Source organism: Prenolepis imparis, unplaced genomic scaffold, assembly GCF_030444845.1.
Source record: "Prenolepis imparis isolate NDT839.2.m4 unplaced genomic scaffold, iyPreImpa1.0 SCAF_7, whole genome shotgun sequence".
Taxonomy (NCBI): domain Eukaryota; kingdom Metazoa; phylum Arthropoda; class Insecta; order Hymenoptera; family Formicidae; genus Prenolepis; species Prenolepis imparis.
In genome coordinates this window covers 1,089,845-1,108,450 of record NW_028141165.1, presented here as the reverse complement: position 1 = coordinate 1,108,450, position 18,606 = coordinate 1,089,845, and the positions used below count along the sequence as shown (strand labels likewise).

At 30.3% G+C, this 18,606-nt stretch overlaps 2 protein-coding genes across 2 annotated transcripts in view; one reads left to right on the top strand and one right to left on the bottom strand.

Annotated features, from left to right (window-relative positions):
• Positions 1 to 5,143: 5,143 nt before the first annotated feature.
• Positions 5,144 to 16,134, top strand: LOC145938143 (uncharacterized). Its single transcript, XM_083041551.1, has 16 exons — positions 5,144 to 5,309; positions 6,324 to 6,621; positions 6,773 to 6,958; positions 7,043 to 7,242; positions 9,634 to 9,787; positions 9,942 to 10,268; positions 10,364 to 10,508; positions 10,583 to 10,748; positions 12,933 to 13,073; positions 13,367 to 13,664; positions 13,829 to 14,014; positions 14,100 to 14,299; positions 14,455 to 14,608; positions 14,742 to 15,065; positions 15,162 to 15,306; positions 15,384 to 16,134. The coding sequence occupies exons 1-16, from the start codon at positions 5,175 to 5,177 to the stop codon at positions 15,544 to 15,546; spliced, it is 3,222 nt and encodes a 1,073-aa protein (XP_082897677.1). The 5' UTR covers positions 5,144 to 5,174; the 3' UTR covers positions 15,547 to 16,134.
• LOC145939159 (uncharacterized) overlaps positions 15,674 to 18,606 on the bottom strand; it is a 38,099-nt gene continuing 35,166 nt past the window's right edge. The window contains exons 44-47 of the mRNA XM_083043373.1: positions 18,346 to 18,498; positions 18,100 to 18,223; positions 16,860 to 17,664; positions 15,674 to 16,754 (exon numbers count right to left, since the gene is read on the bottom strand). Of these exons, the coding sequence (XP_082899499.1) occupies positions 16,531 to 16,754; positions 16,860 to 17,664; positions 18,100 to 18,223; positions 18,346 to 18,498 (1,306 nt within the window). The 3' untranslated portion in view covers positions 15,674 to 16,530. The remainder of the gene's footprint in view (positions 16,755 to 16,859; positions 17,665 to 18,099; positions 18,224 to 18,345; positions 18,499 to 18,606) is intronic.

Here is an 18,606-nt window from a genome sequence, read left to right as displayed (position 1 = left end):
ACCAGCGTACAAATTTTTTAACTTGATATACATAAAATAAGTATGCGTCGCACAGGGTTCGCGTCAAAAAAGTATTAATTTCTAATATTTTGAGACGAGCCAAAAATTCATCGATTATACATTTTAATAGTACATTGATTACAGAATCTTTTGGTGCCATGCAGACACCATCGTACAAATTTTTTAATATGATAAACATAAAATAAGTATGCGTCGCACAGGGTTCGCGTTAAAAAAGTATCGATTTCTAATATTTTAAGGCGAGCCAAAAATTCATCGATTATACATTTTAATAGTACATTGATTACAGAATCATTTGGTACCAAACAGACACCAGCGTACAAATTTTTTAATACGATAAACATAAAATAAGGATGCGTCGCACAGGGTCCGCTTCAAAAAAGTATCGATTTCTACTATTTTAAGACGAGTCAAAAATTCATCGATTATACATTTTAATAGTACATTGATTATAGAATCTATTGGTACCAAACAGACACCAGCGTACAAATTTTTTAACTTGATATACATAAAATAAGTATGCGTCGCACAGGGTTCGCGTCAAAAAAGTATCAATTTCTAATATTTTAAGACGAGCCAAAAATTCATCGATTATACATTTTAATAGTACATTGATTACAGAATCTTTTGGTGCCATGCAGACACCAGCGTACAAATTTTTTAATATGATAAACATAAAATAAGTATGCGTCGCACAGGGTTCGCGTTAAAAAAGTATCGACTTATAATATTTTAAGACGAGCCAAAAATTCATCGATTATACATTTTAATAGTACATTGATTATAGAATCTATTGGTACCAAACAGACACCAGCGTACAAATTTTTTAACTTGATATACATAAAATAAGTATGCGTCGCACAGGGTTCGCTTCAAAAAAGTATCAATTTCTAATATTTGAAGACGAGCCAAAAATTCATCGATTATACATTTTAATAGTACATTGATTACAGAATCTTTTGGTGCCATGCAGACACCAGCGTACAAATTTTTTAATATGATAAACATAAAATAAGTATGCGTTGCACAGGGTTCGCGTTAAAAAAGTATCGATTTCTAATATTTTAAGACGAGCCAAAAATTCATCGATTATACATTTTAATAGTACATTGATTATAGAATCATTTGGTACCAAACAGACACCAGCGTACAAATTTTTTAACTTGATATACATAAAATAATGTTGCGTCGCATAGGGTCAGCGGTAAAAAAGTATCGATTTCTAATATTTTAAGACGAGCCAAAAATTCATCGATTATACATTTTAATAGTACATTCATTACAGAATTATTTGGTACCAAGCAGACACCAGCGTACAAATTTTTTAATATTATATACATAAAATAATTATGCGTCGCATAGGGTCAGCCGCAAAATAGTATCAATTTCTAATATTTTAAGACGAGCCAGAAATTCTTCGATTATACATTTTAATAGTACATTGATTACAGAATCTTTTGGTACCATGCAGACACCAGCGTACAAATTTTTTAATATGATATACATAAAATAGGGATGCATCGCATAGGGTCAGCGGCAAAAATGTATCAATTTCTAATATTTTAAGACGAGCCAAAATTTCATCGATTATACATTTTAATAGTACATTGATTACAGAATCATTTGGTACCAAACAGACACCAGCGTACAAATGTTTTAACTTTATATACATAGAATAATATTGCGTCGCATAGAGTCAACTGTAAAAAAGTATCGATTTCTAATATTTTAAGGCGAGCCAAAAATTCATCGTACATATATTTCAATAGTGTATTGTTTGCAGATTATCTTTGTACCATAAGCATACCAGCGTACTACCTTTTTGGTCTAATATACGTTATATAATTCTGCCCCGTATGGGATTTGCGGCTTAAAAATTTTAATTTTCGATATTTCAAAACGTGCAAAAAATTAATCTTATATACATTTTAACAGTACATTGTCTGCACATTATTACGAATTATGCGTGACTGCATGCATATATCGCGGTAATATATGTCGAAACTCATTTCTACTGCGCATTCGGAATTCGAATTATATCAAGATTATCGAAAAGTGTCGGACGAAATATATTTGTGACTCTAATTAAGAAAATAATTTTTGTTTTGAAAATTATATCTACGATACCTTAATTGTAAATTTGTATTCATGTCTCACTTCTATTCTTAATTTGTCTCACTTCTATTCTTAACTTAATAAATATACTACTTCTTAATTAAATAAATATATTAGAAAATATTAATATAGTAAGGTAATTAAATTTTAAAATAGTAATATGTTATAAAAATTAAAATAGCAATATATTGTAAATAATATGTTGTAATATCTTATCCTCGATTAATATTTTTGTTACAGAAATCAGCTGATTTAAACGTTAATTTGCTAATTAATTTTTAAAATAAGAATATGTTATAACATTAAAAATAATATGTTTTAAATAATGTAATATATAATTCCTTAAACTCGATTAATATTTACAACAGCTATCAGCTGATTTCTGTCAAAAAATATTAATCTAATATTAATCTAATATTAATCTTTTTGGTCTAATATACGTAAAATGAATCCGCTCCGTATGGGGTTCGCGGGTAAAAAGTTTTAATTTTCAATATTTTAAAGCGAGCCAAAATTTAATCTTTCATATATTTCAACAGTACATTGCCTGCACATTATGATGGTACCATCACCATATCAGCCTACAAACTTTTTGGTCTATTATACGTGAAATAAATCCGCGCCGTATGGGGTCAGCGGCTTAAAATTTTAATTTTTAATATTATGCGTAACTATATACATATATCGCGGTAATAGATGTCGATACTCATTTCTACTGCGCATTCGCAATTCGAATTATATTAAGATTATCGAAAAGTGTCGGACGAAATATATTTATGACTCTAATTTAGGAAATATTTGTCCTTAAAAATTGCTACGGAACCTTAATTGTTAATTTGGATTTATGTCTCACTTCTATTTTTAACTTAATAAATATATTACTTTATAATTAAATGAATAAATTAAAAAATATTAATATAGCGAGCTAATTAAATTTTAAAATAATAATATGTTATAATAATTAAAATATATAGCAATATGTTGTGAATAATATGTTGTAATATTTTATCCTCGATTAATATTTTTGTTACAGAAATCAGCTGATTAAAACGTAAAATTGCTAATTAATTCTTAAAATAAGTATATGTTATAACATTTAAAATAATAATATGTTTTAAATAATGTATTATAATTCTAGGTATAACTGTAGACGACCCAACTGGCTTAATTGATTTTTATTAATTCGATGTCATATAAAAATACAGACATCGAATTATGACATCGAAATATGACATCGAATTAATAAAAATCAATTAAGCCAGTTGGGTCGTCTACAGTTATTCCTAATTTTATTCTTCACTGGCGATACAAAAATACTTGCTATGTATTATAATTCCTTAAATTCGATTAATATTTATAACAGCTATCAGTTGATTTCTGTCAAAAAATATTAATCGCACAGATAAGGCATTATAACATATTATTTATAACATTATTATATTAAATTTTATAACATATTTTTAAGTTAAAATTTAATTAGCAATGTAATGCTTTAATCATCTGATTTCTATCAAAAAATATTAACCAAGTTTAAACAAACTTTATATAAAAACATTAATTTTTTATTTAAAATCGAGGAATGGCGTAACGCGCGCTTTTGTTATTCTAATCTTTTTCTAAAAAAGACATTAAGTCGATTCTCGTAAGTATTTTTGCGTTTTTTCCGCCAAAATATTAATCAAGTTTAAAGTATAATAACATATTATTTAAAACATTATTTTATTTTACTTTTTGGACTAACTGTCAAACTGCTAATTGCTAACCCTCGCGATGACAGCCTTTCGATGCTACGAATATAACACACAACGCGAATGTCAAAAATATTAATTAAGCTTAAACTATTATCACATATTATTTAAAACATTATTATTTTATTTTATTTTATTTTGGTCAAACTGCTAACTGTTAACCCTCGCGATGACAGTCTTTCGATGCTACGAATATAACACACAACGCGAATCGACAGAGAACCAATCAGCATTGCGGAAAAGAGGCAACAATACTTCGAGACTTTCGAGAATCGACTTAACATGCACTTTTTAGAAATGGATTGAGTAAATTAAGAAATTATCCTTGAAAAACAAACAAAACACTCAAAGAGTAGCAGTAAAACAGTTATCTATGTCGATAAGCTATGATAAGTTGTAAGTCATTAAATCATTAAATCCTCTTATTAAATCCTATCAAAACCTGCAATAGTGTTATGAATCAAAACAAAAGTGCATTATAAAGTATATTTAAGAAAATGCAAATATTAATTGTGCAGTATAACAATTATTTAGTAACAAATACATATGTTCGCTTTTATAGCAAAATGAAAATTCTCTTTTCACGCATATAAAAAGATCACATTTTTGAAAATAATTTCTTAATATATAATGTATTAATTATATCGATTGGTTGAATTGACAATGTATAAAATATGATAAAAGTTATTTATACAATTCTGTGAATTTAGATACACAGGACTATGTACGTAGAAAGGATATCACAAGTCTACGATAAAAAATATAAATGGTATATTTTTTTTATTTTTAGAAGATATTTTTTAAAATATAATATTTGAGATATAAACTCACATATTGTTAATAAATCAGAGAGATGTAAATTTTATGATTTAAATATAATATTTTCAAAATATAATTATTTTTAACTGATCTCTCTTGATCAACATCTTGGAATAAAAATTTAATCTTTTGAATTCATATTATGTATTTCATATTGTACGTAGTGTTACAATGTGTAAGTATATATTGTATATATATATATATATTTTTTATATAGATATGTACTTATAATAAATATTACTTATTATTATGGGCAAGCTTTTTAATTCATCGATTGATTAATGCGCACAAGTACAGTAAAGTGCTGCATTTGCAGTAGTTGCGCATCATGCGTTTCTTTAAATTGATGACATTCGCCTTATGTTACTGATATCTGCATTGTAATCATAAAACGATAAAGATGATAAGATAAGCAGTATCTAGCATACTTTGTCACGACACTGTGTCACGAACAGTACGAAATAGTTCATCATGGAAAGACCAGTCGTGACTGTAAAGCAAGGGAAATTGCAAGGAGTCTTTGAAGACAATGTGCTCGGTTCTCGTTACCTCGCTTTTAAAGGCATACCATTTGCTGCTCCGCCAGTGGGCGAGTTGAGATTTAAGGTATAACTTATCGAATAAAAAAATTACATAATTTCTCTCTCTTTTATTTATTTCTTATATCATGTCTTTATTTTCAAAATTATTTTACGATTATTCTAAGATTAATAATTAAATTAATAAATGACACACATTTATGAATAAATGACACGGTTTTAATTACCTCAATATACAGGGTGTTCCATTTTAACTTTGCCATCGAAATATCTCGTAAAGTCTAAAAGATACGAAAAAATGTTTCAAACAAAAGTTGTGTGGCTTCAAGGGGGACATAAGATAGTGGAAAAGATTTGACCTTGCATAGTCATTTGAAGATCACGTGAAGGTCATCGTCAATTGCTTAAATGGAACCTACTACTTTTCTTTGCATATTCTTGTAGCTTATCTCGAGAGCTTTCCAAAACCCTATATATGAGTTGAATTTCGTTCAGAATTTCCTGAGTTATAAGGCTTGAAAGTTACAATACCCATTACTCAGGATGTATCACGCAGAGGTTGCCTAGTCGGCCTTCACTGGCTGCATCAATTACTGATCTTGCCTTCACTGGCTGGATCATTCTCCAATCTTTCTCTGAACACAAGAGAGGTGTAAATCCGACTAGGCAACCTCCGCGTGGTACATCTTGAGTAATGGGTATTGTAACTTTCAAGCCTTATAACTCAGGAAATTCTGAACGAAATTCAACTCATATATAGGGTTTTGGAAAGCTCTCGAGATAAGCTACAAGAAAATGCAAAGAAAAGTAGTAGGTTCCATTTAAGCAATTGACGATGACCTTCACGTGACCTTCAAATGACTATGCAAGGTCAAATCTTTTCCACTATCTTACGTCCCCCTTGAAGCCACACAACTTTTGTTTGAAACATTTTTTCGTATCTTTTTTAGACTTTACGAGATATTTCGATGGCAAAGTTAAAATGGAACACCCTGTATATATCGCAGTTATTGTGATATATGTAAAATGTTGCCTCAACTTTCAATATATAGAATCGCACTTTACTATTATTTGAAATTAGGATCCCGAACCTCCGGCTTCCTGGGAAGATATCCGAGACGCTTCCAAAAATGCCGGTGATGTTTCTGTACAATTGCAAAAGATTCCAATTCAAGCGATAATTGGCAGCGAAGATTGTCTTTATCTTAACGTTTACATACCTCACAATATTCACCAGACGACACAGAATCCAGTTATGGTTTGGATTCATGGTGGGGGTTATTCTACTGGTACTGGCAATGACATTGACAAACGACCTGATTATCTTATGACAAAAGACGTCATTGTAGTGTCTATAAATTATAGACTTAGTGCTTTAGGTAAAATATATTGTACTTTCAACAAGGCATCTCTTTTTAAAAAGTTTGAAAATTTCTTATCGCATGTTTGTGCTTCAAGATATTTATTGCCACAAAATATGTATTATTCGCTAACTTATGTATATACATTATAAAGATTCTATTTTTCAAGGGTTCTTAAATATTGGTCATGAAGTAGCAAGCGGAAATCAAGGCTTGAAGGATCAAGTTGCCGCATTGAAATGGATCAAGGAAAATATCGAAATATTTGGAGGAGATCCGAACAACATCACTATTTTTGGCGTTAGTGCAGGCGGTTCATCCGCGCATCTATTGGCGCTGTCGCCGTCATCTAAAGGTATAATACGCTCTTAATATTAACAATAATAATGAAATTTTCCGTTTAAAAAATATTAAGATATTAATATTTGTATATATTCAGGTCTCTTTAATAAGGCCATTCTTCAGAGTGGTATGGCTACATGCTTCTGGGCGCTAACAGATAATGGAGAAGCAAATGCTTTTAAGCTCGCGTCAATACTTGGTAATGATTCTAAGGATCCTAGAGAAGTGGTTGACTTTCTTAAAACTATACCTGCTGCCGAGATCATCAATGTGCAAAAAAATGTTCTTACTTCTGAGGTATGTAAATTATTTTTTTTAATTTTAATTTTAGTTTATCTTTATATATATATACCGGGTGTTAAATTTCAAACGTAACAGGTGGAATATCTCGTAAACAATGTATTTTAGAAAAAAATGTTTCCTACAAAAGTTGTAGGGTTTCGAGGGGGACATAACTTAGTAATATTCATATGACCTTGGGCGGCGTCTCCAAGATCAAGTGGAGGTAAGAATAAATATTTTAAATGGAAACCTATATTTTTTATTATAACATCTTTTTCTACTAATTAACTTGAACAACTTTTATCTGAAGCATTTTTTTATTTACCTTATATTTTTTAAGATATTCAAGAAAAACTTGGTAACTCTTCAGCTTACGATATTGAAGATCAAATAATGGAACAAAAGGACTCAAAAAAGAAAAAAGAAAATAATTAATGAAGCAAATAAGAAATAAACTTTATTCATAAATCTTCACATTTAAAAATAAAAGAATTTTTAGAAAGAGTATCGAAGTCAACCAAATTCTTTTTCTTAAAAAAAAAAAAAATTCCATTAATCTAAGTGTTCAAAATGTTGTCCTCTTACATCTATGCAAGCTTGTAATTTTCGTTGGAAACCATTATGCACACTTTGTAATTCGTCTCTTGAAATTCTTCCGCACGCTTCGCGTATTCGTTCTATCATATTTTCTCTTGTAGTTGGAGGATTAACATAAACAATTTTCCGGATTCTACCCCACAAATAATAATCTAGGCAAGTCAGATTAGGTGATCTGAGAGGCCAAGACACTGGACCTCCCCGACCTATCCATCGGTCAGGAAAAATAACATTCATGTGTTGTCTGACGATTACACTAAAGTGGCAAGGTGCTCCGTCAAGTTGCATCCACATGTTCTGTCGAAGGTTTAGAGGTAAATCTTCCAGAAGAGGAGGTAGTTCCTCAACCAGAAAGTTCAAAAAAATTCGTCCGTTAACGATATTATCGAAGAAAAATGGGCCGATAATTGTGTCACCAATGGCACACCACACATTCAACGACCATACATGTTGATGATCAATTTGTCTTAACCATCTAGGATTTTGGTCGCTCCAATAATGAAGATTATGACGATTCACATGGCCACTGTTATGAAATGTAGCTTCATCGCTCCACAATATTTTAGAAAAGAACATTTCATCTTCTTCATAGCGCTGTAAGGCCCATCGGCAAAATTCTAATCTTCTATTATAATCTTCCTGCGTTAATGCTTGGTGTAAGTGGATATGATATGGATGTTGGTGTTGACGACACAAAATATTCCAAACATTTACGTTGGATGTTCCAAGTTCCCGTGACAATTGTCGTGTACTGTAATGAGGGTTCACAGTAATTGCTGCTAAAACGTTTATTGTCATTACAAACTGGACGAGGCCGATTTATATTGCGATGAGCGGCAAAAGTTCCGTGCTCTCCTGAACGATAAAATACACGAATGAAGACCATGGGAGATGGATAATGGAGCCTATTATAGTATCTTTGCCGGTAAACTCTAGCAGCTCCTCTAGCATTTCGTCTACATTCACTATAAATTAAAAGCATGTCACGATATTCCACATCAGTATAACGCACCATAACGGCAAGTGAAAAAAGAATAGAAAATGGAAACACAATTTACTCTAATGACCACATTAGTCGCACTACTGTAACTGATTTAAAAAGTTACACATTCCCACCTTCTTCCGTAAATATGAAAGTCCGTGGATTGGCGCTGACGATACAACAAAAAATGTAAACACACTGAGTGCTCAGTCTATCTGTTATGTGTTTTTTCTGATCGACTACAATACATCTGTTTGAAAGTCAAATGACAGAAGGAAAAGATTCAGAAAAGAAAAAATGCTTTATTAATAAATCTTTAAATAAAAAAGACAGAATTTTTACATAGAAAAACATGTTGAAAGAATTACCAAGTTTTTCTTGAATATCTTAAAAAATATTAGGTAAATAAAAAAATGCTTCAGATAAAAGTTGTTCAAGTTAATTAGTAGAAAAAGATGTTATAATAAAAAATATAGGTTTCCATTTAAAAAATTTATTCTTACCTCCACTTGATCTTGGAGACGCCGCCCAAGGTCATATGAATATTACTATGTTATGTCCCCCTCGAAACCCTACAACTTTTGTAGGTAACATTTTTTTCTAAAATGCATTGTTTACGAGATATTCCACCTGTTACGTTTGAAATTTAACACCCGGTATATATACATATATATATATATATATATATATATATATATATATATATATATATAAGCACCGATTTAACTTAATGTATTACTTAATGTGTGTAAAGATTTGTTTATATTTTAAATTATATATGTATATATATGATATTATATTGTTGAATATCATGAAAAATTTTGTAGGAAATGCGCAGTTTTACTGTCCCGTTTGGACCTACGATCGATGAAAAAGCAAAGAGACCTTTTCTGCCATGCCCTATTTCTCAGTTACTTAATAACAATGATATACCAATCATGATTGGTAATACTTCTCACGAATTCATCATGTTTCTTCAAGGTATCAAAAGATTACTTTATATATACACACATACACGTACATCGCTTATTTTATAAAAATTTCCGATACATATGGTGTATATATACTTTGTTTGTGGTGGTAATACTTTGTTTCTTTTAAATTAATGAATTATTTCTATTATATCTACTCACAGATACCAGTGAAAAGGCTTTAGAGACAATGTATGCAGATCTATATCTTTTCATAAAAAGGTTTACACATTTGCAAGACTCGGAAAAGATAACGCGATTGACGGAGCAAGTTAAGAAGCATTATTTTCATAATAAGCCGGTTACTAAAGAAAGTATTCCAGCTTTTATACAATGCTTAAGTGACTTGTGTTTTTATCTTCCTGTTAAGAATTTTGTGAACGATCAAAGAAAAAAGAAAAAGGCTCCGATCTACTTATATAATTTTTCCTACGTCGGTGATGAAATGACTACCACGAAACTTATGTATCCTGATAATCTACCTATGATTGGTAAATGTATAATATATAAAACTTTTAAATCGACCAAGTTTGAATCTAACTATTTATTAATCTATTTATTAATTTTTATATAATTTATATTTTAGGAGCATCTCACACTGACGATATGCCATATCTTTTTTACCTGCCAAAATGTAAAGTCGATGATCCTGAACCGCCGCCAATAGGTACAAAGGATCGAGAAGTATTAGAAGTTCTTACGAAAATGTGGACCAATTTTGCAAAGACAGGGTAAATATTATATATTATAAATTATTTGTTAAAGATCGTTTTGAACAAAATAAAATGATTCTTTTATCTTTTAGAAATCCTACACCTGTCGTTGATGAGCATGCTACTACTATTTGGCTACCGGCAACAGCTAATAGCTTTAATTACTTGGATATTGGCGATACTCTTCAACTTTTAACAATTACTGATTATAATAGCATATTCGGAGATTTAGAGTTACAAGAATTTCACTCAAAATATTGATGGAATGTTTCAGCAACATAGGCACAGAAATAATACTCGTAATATAAGAACAATTATATTACACTCATAATAATATGATTGGATTGATAAATAAGAAAAATTTATTTTACATCTCGTATTTGAATATTTTAATAACAGATGGCTTAGTGTGTACATATATATACCAATTTTTTTATTTTATGATATATTTAAATTGATTATTATACATATAATTATAATAATCGCTATTTATAATAGAGGAGAAATCATCAATAATTATAGCATATATCAACGTATTTATTACAATTAATTTTCATTTTCATAGAAATAATGTCATTTTTATTCATTTATATTTAAAAAAAAACGCAATGCGATGGAAATAGAAACAGTATATCTATTATTCAAGATTCAAGATATCGTACAGATGAATCACCAGGAAAGTCTTTAGATGCTTTAAAGAATTAAAACAGCTACTATAATACAGGCTAGAATATATAAAGTTAAAAGAAATTTTAATAAAGTTAATAAATGTACTGATTAATTATCCTAATATGTTTTTTGCATGCACTTTGAAAATATAATAAAAACTTATTAGAATAATATTTTGATTATATTTAAAATGTAAAATAATATTGATATAAAGGAGTTAAGATTCCATTGAACTAATTGATTAATGGATAAACAAAATTAAAGAAAAATAATTAATTTAGTTTTCTTTAGAGATTATTAATTTTTCGTTTTTATTTATTTTTCTTTTTCACTGTCGATCGTCAATTACTGTAATAACAATTAATAATAGTAAATAATGGTTAATTATTTTACGATTTTGTATGATATTTTACGATATTGAGTAAATTAAGAAATTATCTTTGGAAAAGAAACAAAACACTCAAAGAGTAGCAGCTGAGCAGTTATCTATGTCAATAAGCTATGATAAGTTGTAAGTCATTAAATCATTAAATCCTCTTATTAAATCCTGTCAAAACCTGCAATAGTGTTATGAATCAAAACAAATAAAGTACATTATAAAGTATATTTAAGAAAATGCAAATATTAATTGTGCAGTATAACAATTATTTAATAACAAATACATATGCCCTCTTATATAGCAAAATAAAAATTCTCTTTTCACGCATATAAAAAGATCACATTTTTGAAAGAAATTTCTTAATATATAATTAATTATATCGATTGATTTAATTGACAGTGTATAAAATATGATAAAAGTTATTTATACAATTCTGTGAATTTAGATACACAGTACTATGTACGTGGAAAGGATATCACGGGTCTACGATAAAAAATATAAATGGTATATATCTTTTTATTTTTAGAAGATATTTTTTAAAATATAATATTTGAGATATAAACTCACACATTGTCAATAAATCAGAGAGATGTGTTAGCGGTATCTGATGTAGCGGGATGTCCGTGGAATAAGTCACCAGTATATGTATTATGTTATTATTTTCGTGTCGGGTCATTGTCGTGTTTTCGTGTATGTTTATCTGTCCGTTGCCTCGATTTTATTGTATACCTTTGACGAAACGTGCCATGCCGTGATTGGCATGTCTATTATTGGCTTCATTTGAAAGGATAAGCGTTTTAACTGAGTGTTTATAAACGGCGACCGCTCGGTCGAGCACGTCTCTCTCTCTGAGAATTTACAAGAATAACATTAACAAAGAGTTTATAACGATTTCTGAGAATTAGAAAGAGTTAAGAGTTTGAATAGAATATACATATCTCTCCTATCGACATCCTATCGACTACAGATGTAAATTTTATGATTTAAATATAATATTTTCGAAATATAATTTTTTTTTACTGATCTCTCGTGATCAACACCTTGGAATAATTTAATCTTTTGAATTCATATTGTGTATTTCATATTGTATGTAGTGTTACATTGTGTAAGTATATATTGTATATATATATATATTTTATATAGATATGCACTCATAATAAATATTATTTATTATTATGGGCGAGTTTTAATTCATCGATTGATTAATGCGCAAGTGCAGTAAAGTGCTGCATTTGCAGCAGTTGCGCATCATGCGTTTTTTTAAATTGATGACATTCGCCCTAGGTTACTGATATCTGCATTGCAATCATCAATCATAAAACGATAAAGATGATAAGATAAGCAGTATCTAGCATACTTCGTCACGACAGTGTGTCACGAACAGTAGGAAATAGTTCATCATGGAAAGACCAATCGTGACTGTAAAGCAAGGAAAATTGCAAGGAATCTTTGAAGACAATGTGCTCGGTTCTCGTTACCTCGCTTTTAAAGGCATACCATTTGCTGCTCCGCCAGTGGGCGAGTTGAGATTTAAGGTATAACTTATCGAATAAAAAAATTACATAATTTCTCTCTTTTTTATTTATTTCTTATATCATGTCTTTATTTTTAAAATTATTTTACGATTATTCTAAGATTAATAATTAAATTAATAAATGACACACATTTATGAATAAATGACACGGTTTTAATTATCTCAATATATACATGTGTATATATATATATATATATATATATATATATATATATCGCAGATATTGTGATATATGTAAAATGTTGTCTCAACTTTCAATATATAGAATCGCACTTTACTATTATTTGAAATTAGGATCCCGAACCTCCGGCTTCTTGGGAAGATATCCGAGATGCTTCCAAAAATGCCGGTGATGTTTCTGTACAATTGCAAAAGATTCCAACTCAAGCGATAATTGGCAGCGAAGATTGTCTTTATCTTAACGTCTATATACCTTACAATATTCACCAGACGACACAGAATCCAGTTATGGTTTGGATTCATGGTGGAGGTTATTCTACTGGTACTGGCAATGACATTCACGAACGACCTGATTATCTTATGGCAAAAGACGTCATTGTAGTGTCTATAAATTATAGACTTGGTGCTTTAGGTAAAATATATTGTACTTCCAACAAGGCATCTCTTTTTAAAAAGTTTGAAAATTTCTTATCGCATGTTTGTGCTTCAAGATATTTTTTGTTACAAAATATTTGTTAGAAAATAATTTGTTATTCGCTAACTTACGTATACATTATAAAGATTCTATTTTTCAAGGATTCTTAAATATTGGTCATAAAGTGGCAAGCGGAAATCAAGGCTTGAAGGATCAAGTTGCGGCATTGAAATGGATCAAGGAAAATATCGAAATATTTGGAGGAGATCCGAACAACATCACTATTTTTGGCGGTAGTGCAGGCGGTTCATCCGCGCATCTATTGGTGCTGTCGCCGTCATCTAAAGGTATAATACGCTTTTAATATTAACAATAATAATGAAATTTTCCGGTTTAAAAAATATTAAGATATTAATATTTGTATATATTCAGGTCTCTTTAATAAGGCCATTCTTCAAAGCGGTATGGCTACATGCTTCTGGGCGCTAACAGATAATGCAGAAGCAAATGCTTTTAAGCTCTCGTCAATACTTGGTAATGATTCTAAGGATCCTAGAGAAGTGGTTGACTTTCTTAAAACTATACCTGCTGCCGAGATCATCAATGTGCAAAAAAATGTTCTTACTTCTGAGGTAAATTATTTTTTTTAATTTTAATTTTATTTTATTCTTTAAGCACTGAGTTAACTTAATGTATTACTTAATGTGCGTCAGGATTTGTTTATATCTTAAATTTTATGTGTATATATATGATATTATTGTGTTGAACATCATGAAAAATTTTGTAGGAAATACGCAGTTTTACTCTCCCGTTTGGACCTACGATCGATGAAAAAGCAAAGAGACCTTTTCTGCCATGCCCTATTTCTCAGTTACTTAATAACAATGATATACCAATCATGATTGGTAATACTTCTCACGAATTCATCATGTTTCTTCAAGGTATCAAAAGATTACTCTATATATACACACATACACGTACATTGCTTATTTTATAAAAATTTTCCATACATATGGTGTGTAATACTTTGTTTCTTTTAAATTAATGAATTATTTCTATTATATCTACTCACAGATACCAGTGAAAAGGCTTTAGAGACAATGTATGCAGATCTATATCTTTTCATAAAAAGGTTTACACATTTGCAAGACTCGGAAAAGATAACGCGATTGACGGAGCAAGTTAAGAAGCATTATTTTCATAATAAGCCGGTTACTAAAGAAAGTATTCCAGCTTTTATACAATGCTTAAGTGACTTGTGTTTTTATCTTCCTGTTAGGAATTTTGTGAACAATCAAAGAAGAAAGAAAAAAGCTCCAATCTACTTATATAATTTTTCCTACGTCGGTGATGAAATAACTTATACAAAATATGAATTAAAAAATCTTCCTATGATTGGTAAATCTATAATTTGTATAATTTATAGATCCGTCATAGATCAAACCTTCGCTATCTATTTAGTAATACATAATTTTCATATAATTGATATTTTAGGAGCTTCTCATGGTGATGAGATGTCATATCTTTTTTACCTGCCAAAATGTAAAGTCGATTATCCTGATCCGCCGGCGATAGGTACAAAGGATCGAGAAGTTTTAGAAAGTTGTACGAAAATGTGGACTAATTTTGCAAAGACAGGGTAAGTAAAAATTTTTATAAATTATTTGTTGAAAATTGTATTTTGAAACAAAGGAAAACTACTTTTTCATCTTCTAGAAATCCTACACCTGTCGTTGATGAGCATGTTACTACTATTTGGCTACCGGCAACAGCTGATAGCTTTAATTACTTGGATATTGGCGATACTCTTCAACTTTTAACAACTACTGATTATAATAGCATCGGAGATTTAGAGTCATCAGAGTTGCACAAACACTAGTAAGTTGACTGAGACTTTAAACAGTTATAGAGATTTATAATATGGCATATACTTATAATCTAATATATGTCACATGAAATAATGAATATTTTTGTATGTGTATGGGTATTTATTAATATAATTCGCATACATAGATATATCTTTTATTTTTCTCTATGTAAATTACTTATAATAATAATACAAACGTTGCCCGTCTTATCTTTGCAATACAACTGTAGGGATATGTTCGCATATAATAATTTTAGATTTAATAAAGTGCATTAATATGCATCCAATATAATTATACTTTGCTGAAGAGCATTATACCAGATATATTATATCAATCGTCAAGAAACATTTTTAGTTATGTACATATGTATTTTTAAAAGATTTTTCATGTATATGTACTATATATATATGTTATACATTTAACAAAAGTATCGATTGTATGCATATAAATATGCGGCATGGATGTTTCAAAATTTATGTTCAAAATTGAAATGTACTTTCGATGAATATTTCGAAGAATATTCTTTCAACTTGCGAATACAATTACAATATTAGCGTTTAAATAGAAAAAAATAAAAAGCAAATTGCAGATACTGAGAATTGGATTTTTTCTTAAACTCTGCGACGCGATAAAAGTTATTATACAAATTGTTGTTTCATATAAGTTTTTTTTTATGAAAATGATCACTCATTCTAACAAGTGCGTGTGTTTTCGTCACATTGGTACGATTTATATTGATACAATTGATAAAACAATTTATATTCATTTTTGAATGTTAGGAACGAGCAAGGATTATGACTTCAACACAGACATATATATTCAACAGGTTGTACATTACTACTTTACATATATGTGCGTAAAGAACAATATTTCTATATATATTCATGTTTTTTTCTCTCAACCAATGCATTTTTATATCGCTTGAAAATGGTACGAAGATTTATCTACTTCGATTTGTATTTTATTTGTGATGCCGGTATATTTTCAACAGATCTCTATTTATTCCAGAACGCAAAAGCTTTTTGTATTCTTTCGTTGTGCGGCTTTCCTGTCACCAGAGTGGCAGGATACGCGCGTTGCGGAACTTGCGAATTGTCCGACTTCGATGTTTCACTCTCCCTTTCGAATATCTTGGCCGTGCGACTTACATTTCCGGTTGGAAGGAATCTGTCGCGGTTACGTCCGCTTAATATCCTTGCGTTCGTATTCTCGTCGGCAACTGTGAAATTGTAAAATTTTAATAACGTTGTTTTATTATCCATGATAAATAATTCGATACTAGCAAAAAAAAAAAATATATATATATAATTGCGCTTACACACACCTTTCCGCGCAAGATTAGTTTCACACGAAGCTTTAGTCACGTCACTCTTTGTAGCTACCTTGTCGTTGCCCGCAACAATTTCGGTATCGTGAAAAAGAGAGGTTTTCTTGTCTTGTGCTAAACTCACTAGGATCCCCGCGGTTGAACTTTGCCGATTTTCTTCCTTCTTCAATGTTCGTTGTTTACTTTCTCTGTTGTGAGTCTCATGATCTGCTTCTTCCACGATAGTGGACTCTATTCCTAGTTCATCTATTTGTAACGAGGATGTCATTTGGCTCGAACCGCAATCACCTATTCCGGAATCGCGCGAATCTCCACGAAATACTCTGCGCAATGCCTGTGATTTCGGAATCGTGTCCATTTGAGAAGATTTTTCGATCAACTCTTTGTCACTTTTCTCGTTCTCTTTCGACGCTAAAATCTCCAGACGCGCCGTGACATCTTGTATTTTTGGAATTAATTCGATATGTATTTTACACGTTTTTTCTTCCGTCTGACTTGAAAGACCATTCAAGCTACTTTCTTCCTTCGTGGGTGTCTTTTGTATCTCATTAATTACTTCCGTCACATACGTAGGACGTGTCCATGATTCCGTCTCGGCAGAATTTTCTTTCGCGCCTGTCACAATATGTTTCGTGTCTTCGTCGACGGCAGTGCAGATTGATTTATCTCTATCATCGGAATATTGCATATCAAACCCTTTTTCGAGTGTAGGTGACGACTCCGTCGTTGCTGTAGGACTACGTCTGCTATTTGCAGAAAGAATTGCCATTCTTCCCAATGCGCGAATGGCATTTCCTGTTTTCTGTTGAAATAAATAGCGCAACACGTGCACACTCGAGGTTTAAACGCATGCTGAGATTATTTAAAAAACAATATCTCAAACAGAAAACAATATTTCAACTGCACAATATTCAAACTGTAGAAAGGCTATGCTATTCGTTGATGTTATGTTCTACTGCGACAAATTTGATTAATTGATTAATGATAAAGAAAAATTAACGCCAAAACATATTGTTGATTAAATATCAGTCAAATTTTTACTGCTTCTTAACAAAACATGCCATCCTGAGTATTACTTGTTTTAGAAAAGTAATATTGATCTATCTTTTCATATACATATATTTGTATTACGTTCTACTTGTCATCTTTATGCAAAACAATAATTATAACTTTGTAATTTTCAAAACTAATTTTTTAATTTTTAAAAATAAGTTTGGAATTCTCCAAAAATTCATACCTGCCATTTTCTTCGTATAATGAACTTCTTCAATTTTTCTGTCGGCAAAACTATTCTGCTCATTGTCGCAGCGTGTTGCGCTATCCATGGATGTTCTAAACACTGTGTGGCTGACATGCGTAATCTATATCGAAAAAATAGAGAGAGGGGATTTAAATTTATTTAAACTAGTTAAATATTTTTTAAAATACGACAAATATATGAAATAATATTAAAAATTATAAAAAATATATGAAAGCGACGTACTCCTTTCGTTTAATAAGTAATCCGCTGATAAAATCCTTGGCATTATTCGATATGGCATCGAAAGCTTCGTCTTCTAAATCATAATCCGCTCGTGTGATGTTAGCGAAGGTCTCTGCATCGTTATCTCCCATGAATGGCGACAAACCGGTCAATCTATATATAATAACGATCAATTAATCTGATATATTATTACTTAAATTTATTATTATTATTAATATATGTATTATTAAATTATTATAATTAATTTATTATATATTAAGC

Bases quoted from the DNA above. Each gene is read 5' to 3' on its own strand.
- LOC145938143 (XM_083041551.1), top strand. From the start codon at position 5,175: ATGGAAAGACCAGTCGTGACTGTAAAGCAAGGGAAATTGCAAGGAGTC. The intron at 10,749-12,932 runs TGATGGAATGTT...AGTAGGAAATAG, and splicing joins AAGAATTTCACTCAAAATAT to TTCATCATGGAAAGACCAAT. The intron at 15,307-15,383 runs GTAAGTAAAAAT...TTCATCTTCTAG, and splicing joins ACTAATTTTGCAAAGACAGG to AAATCCTACACCTGTCGTTG.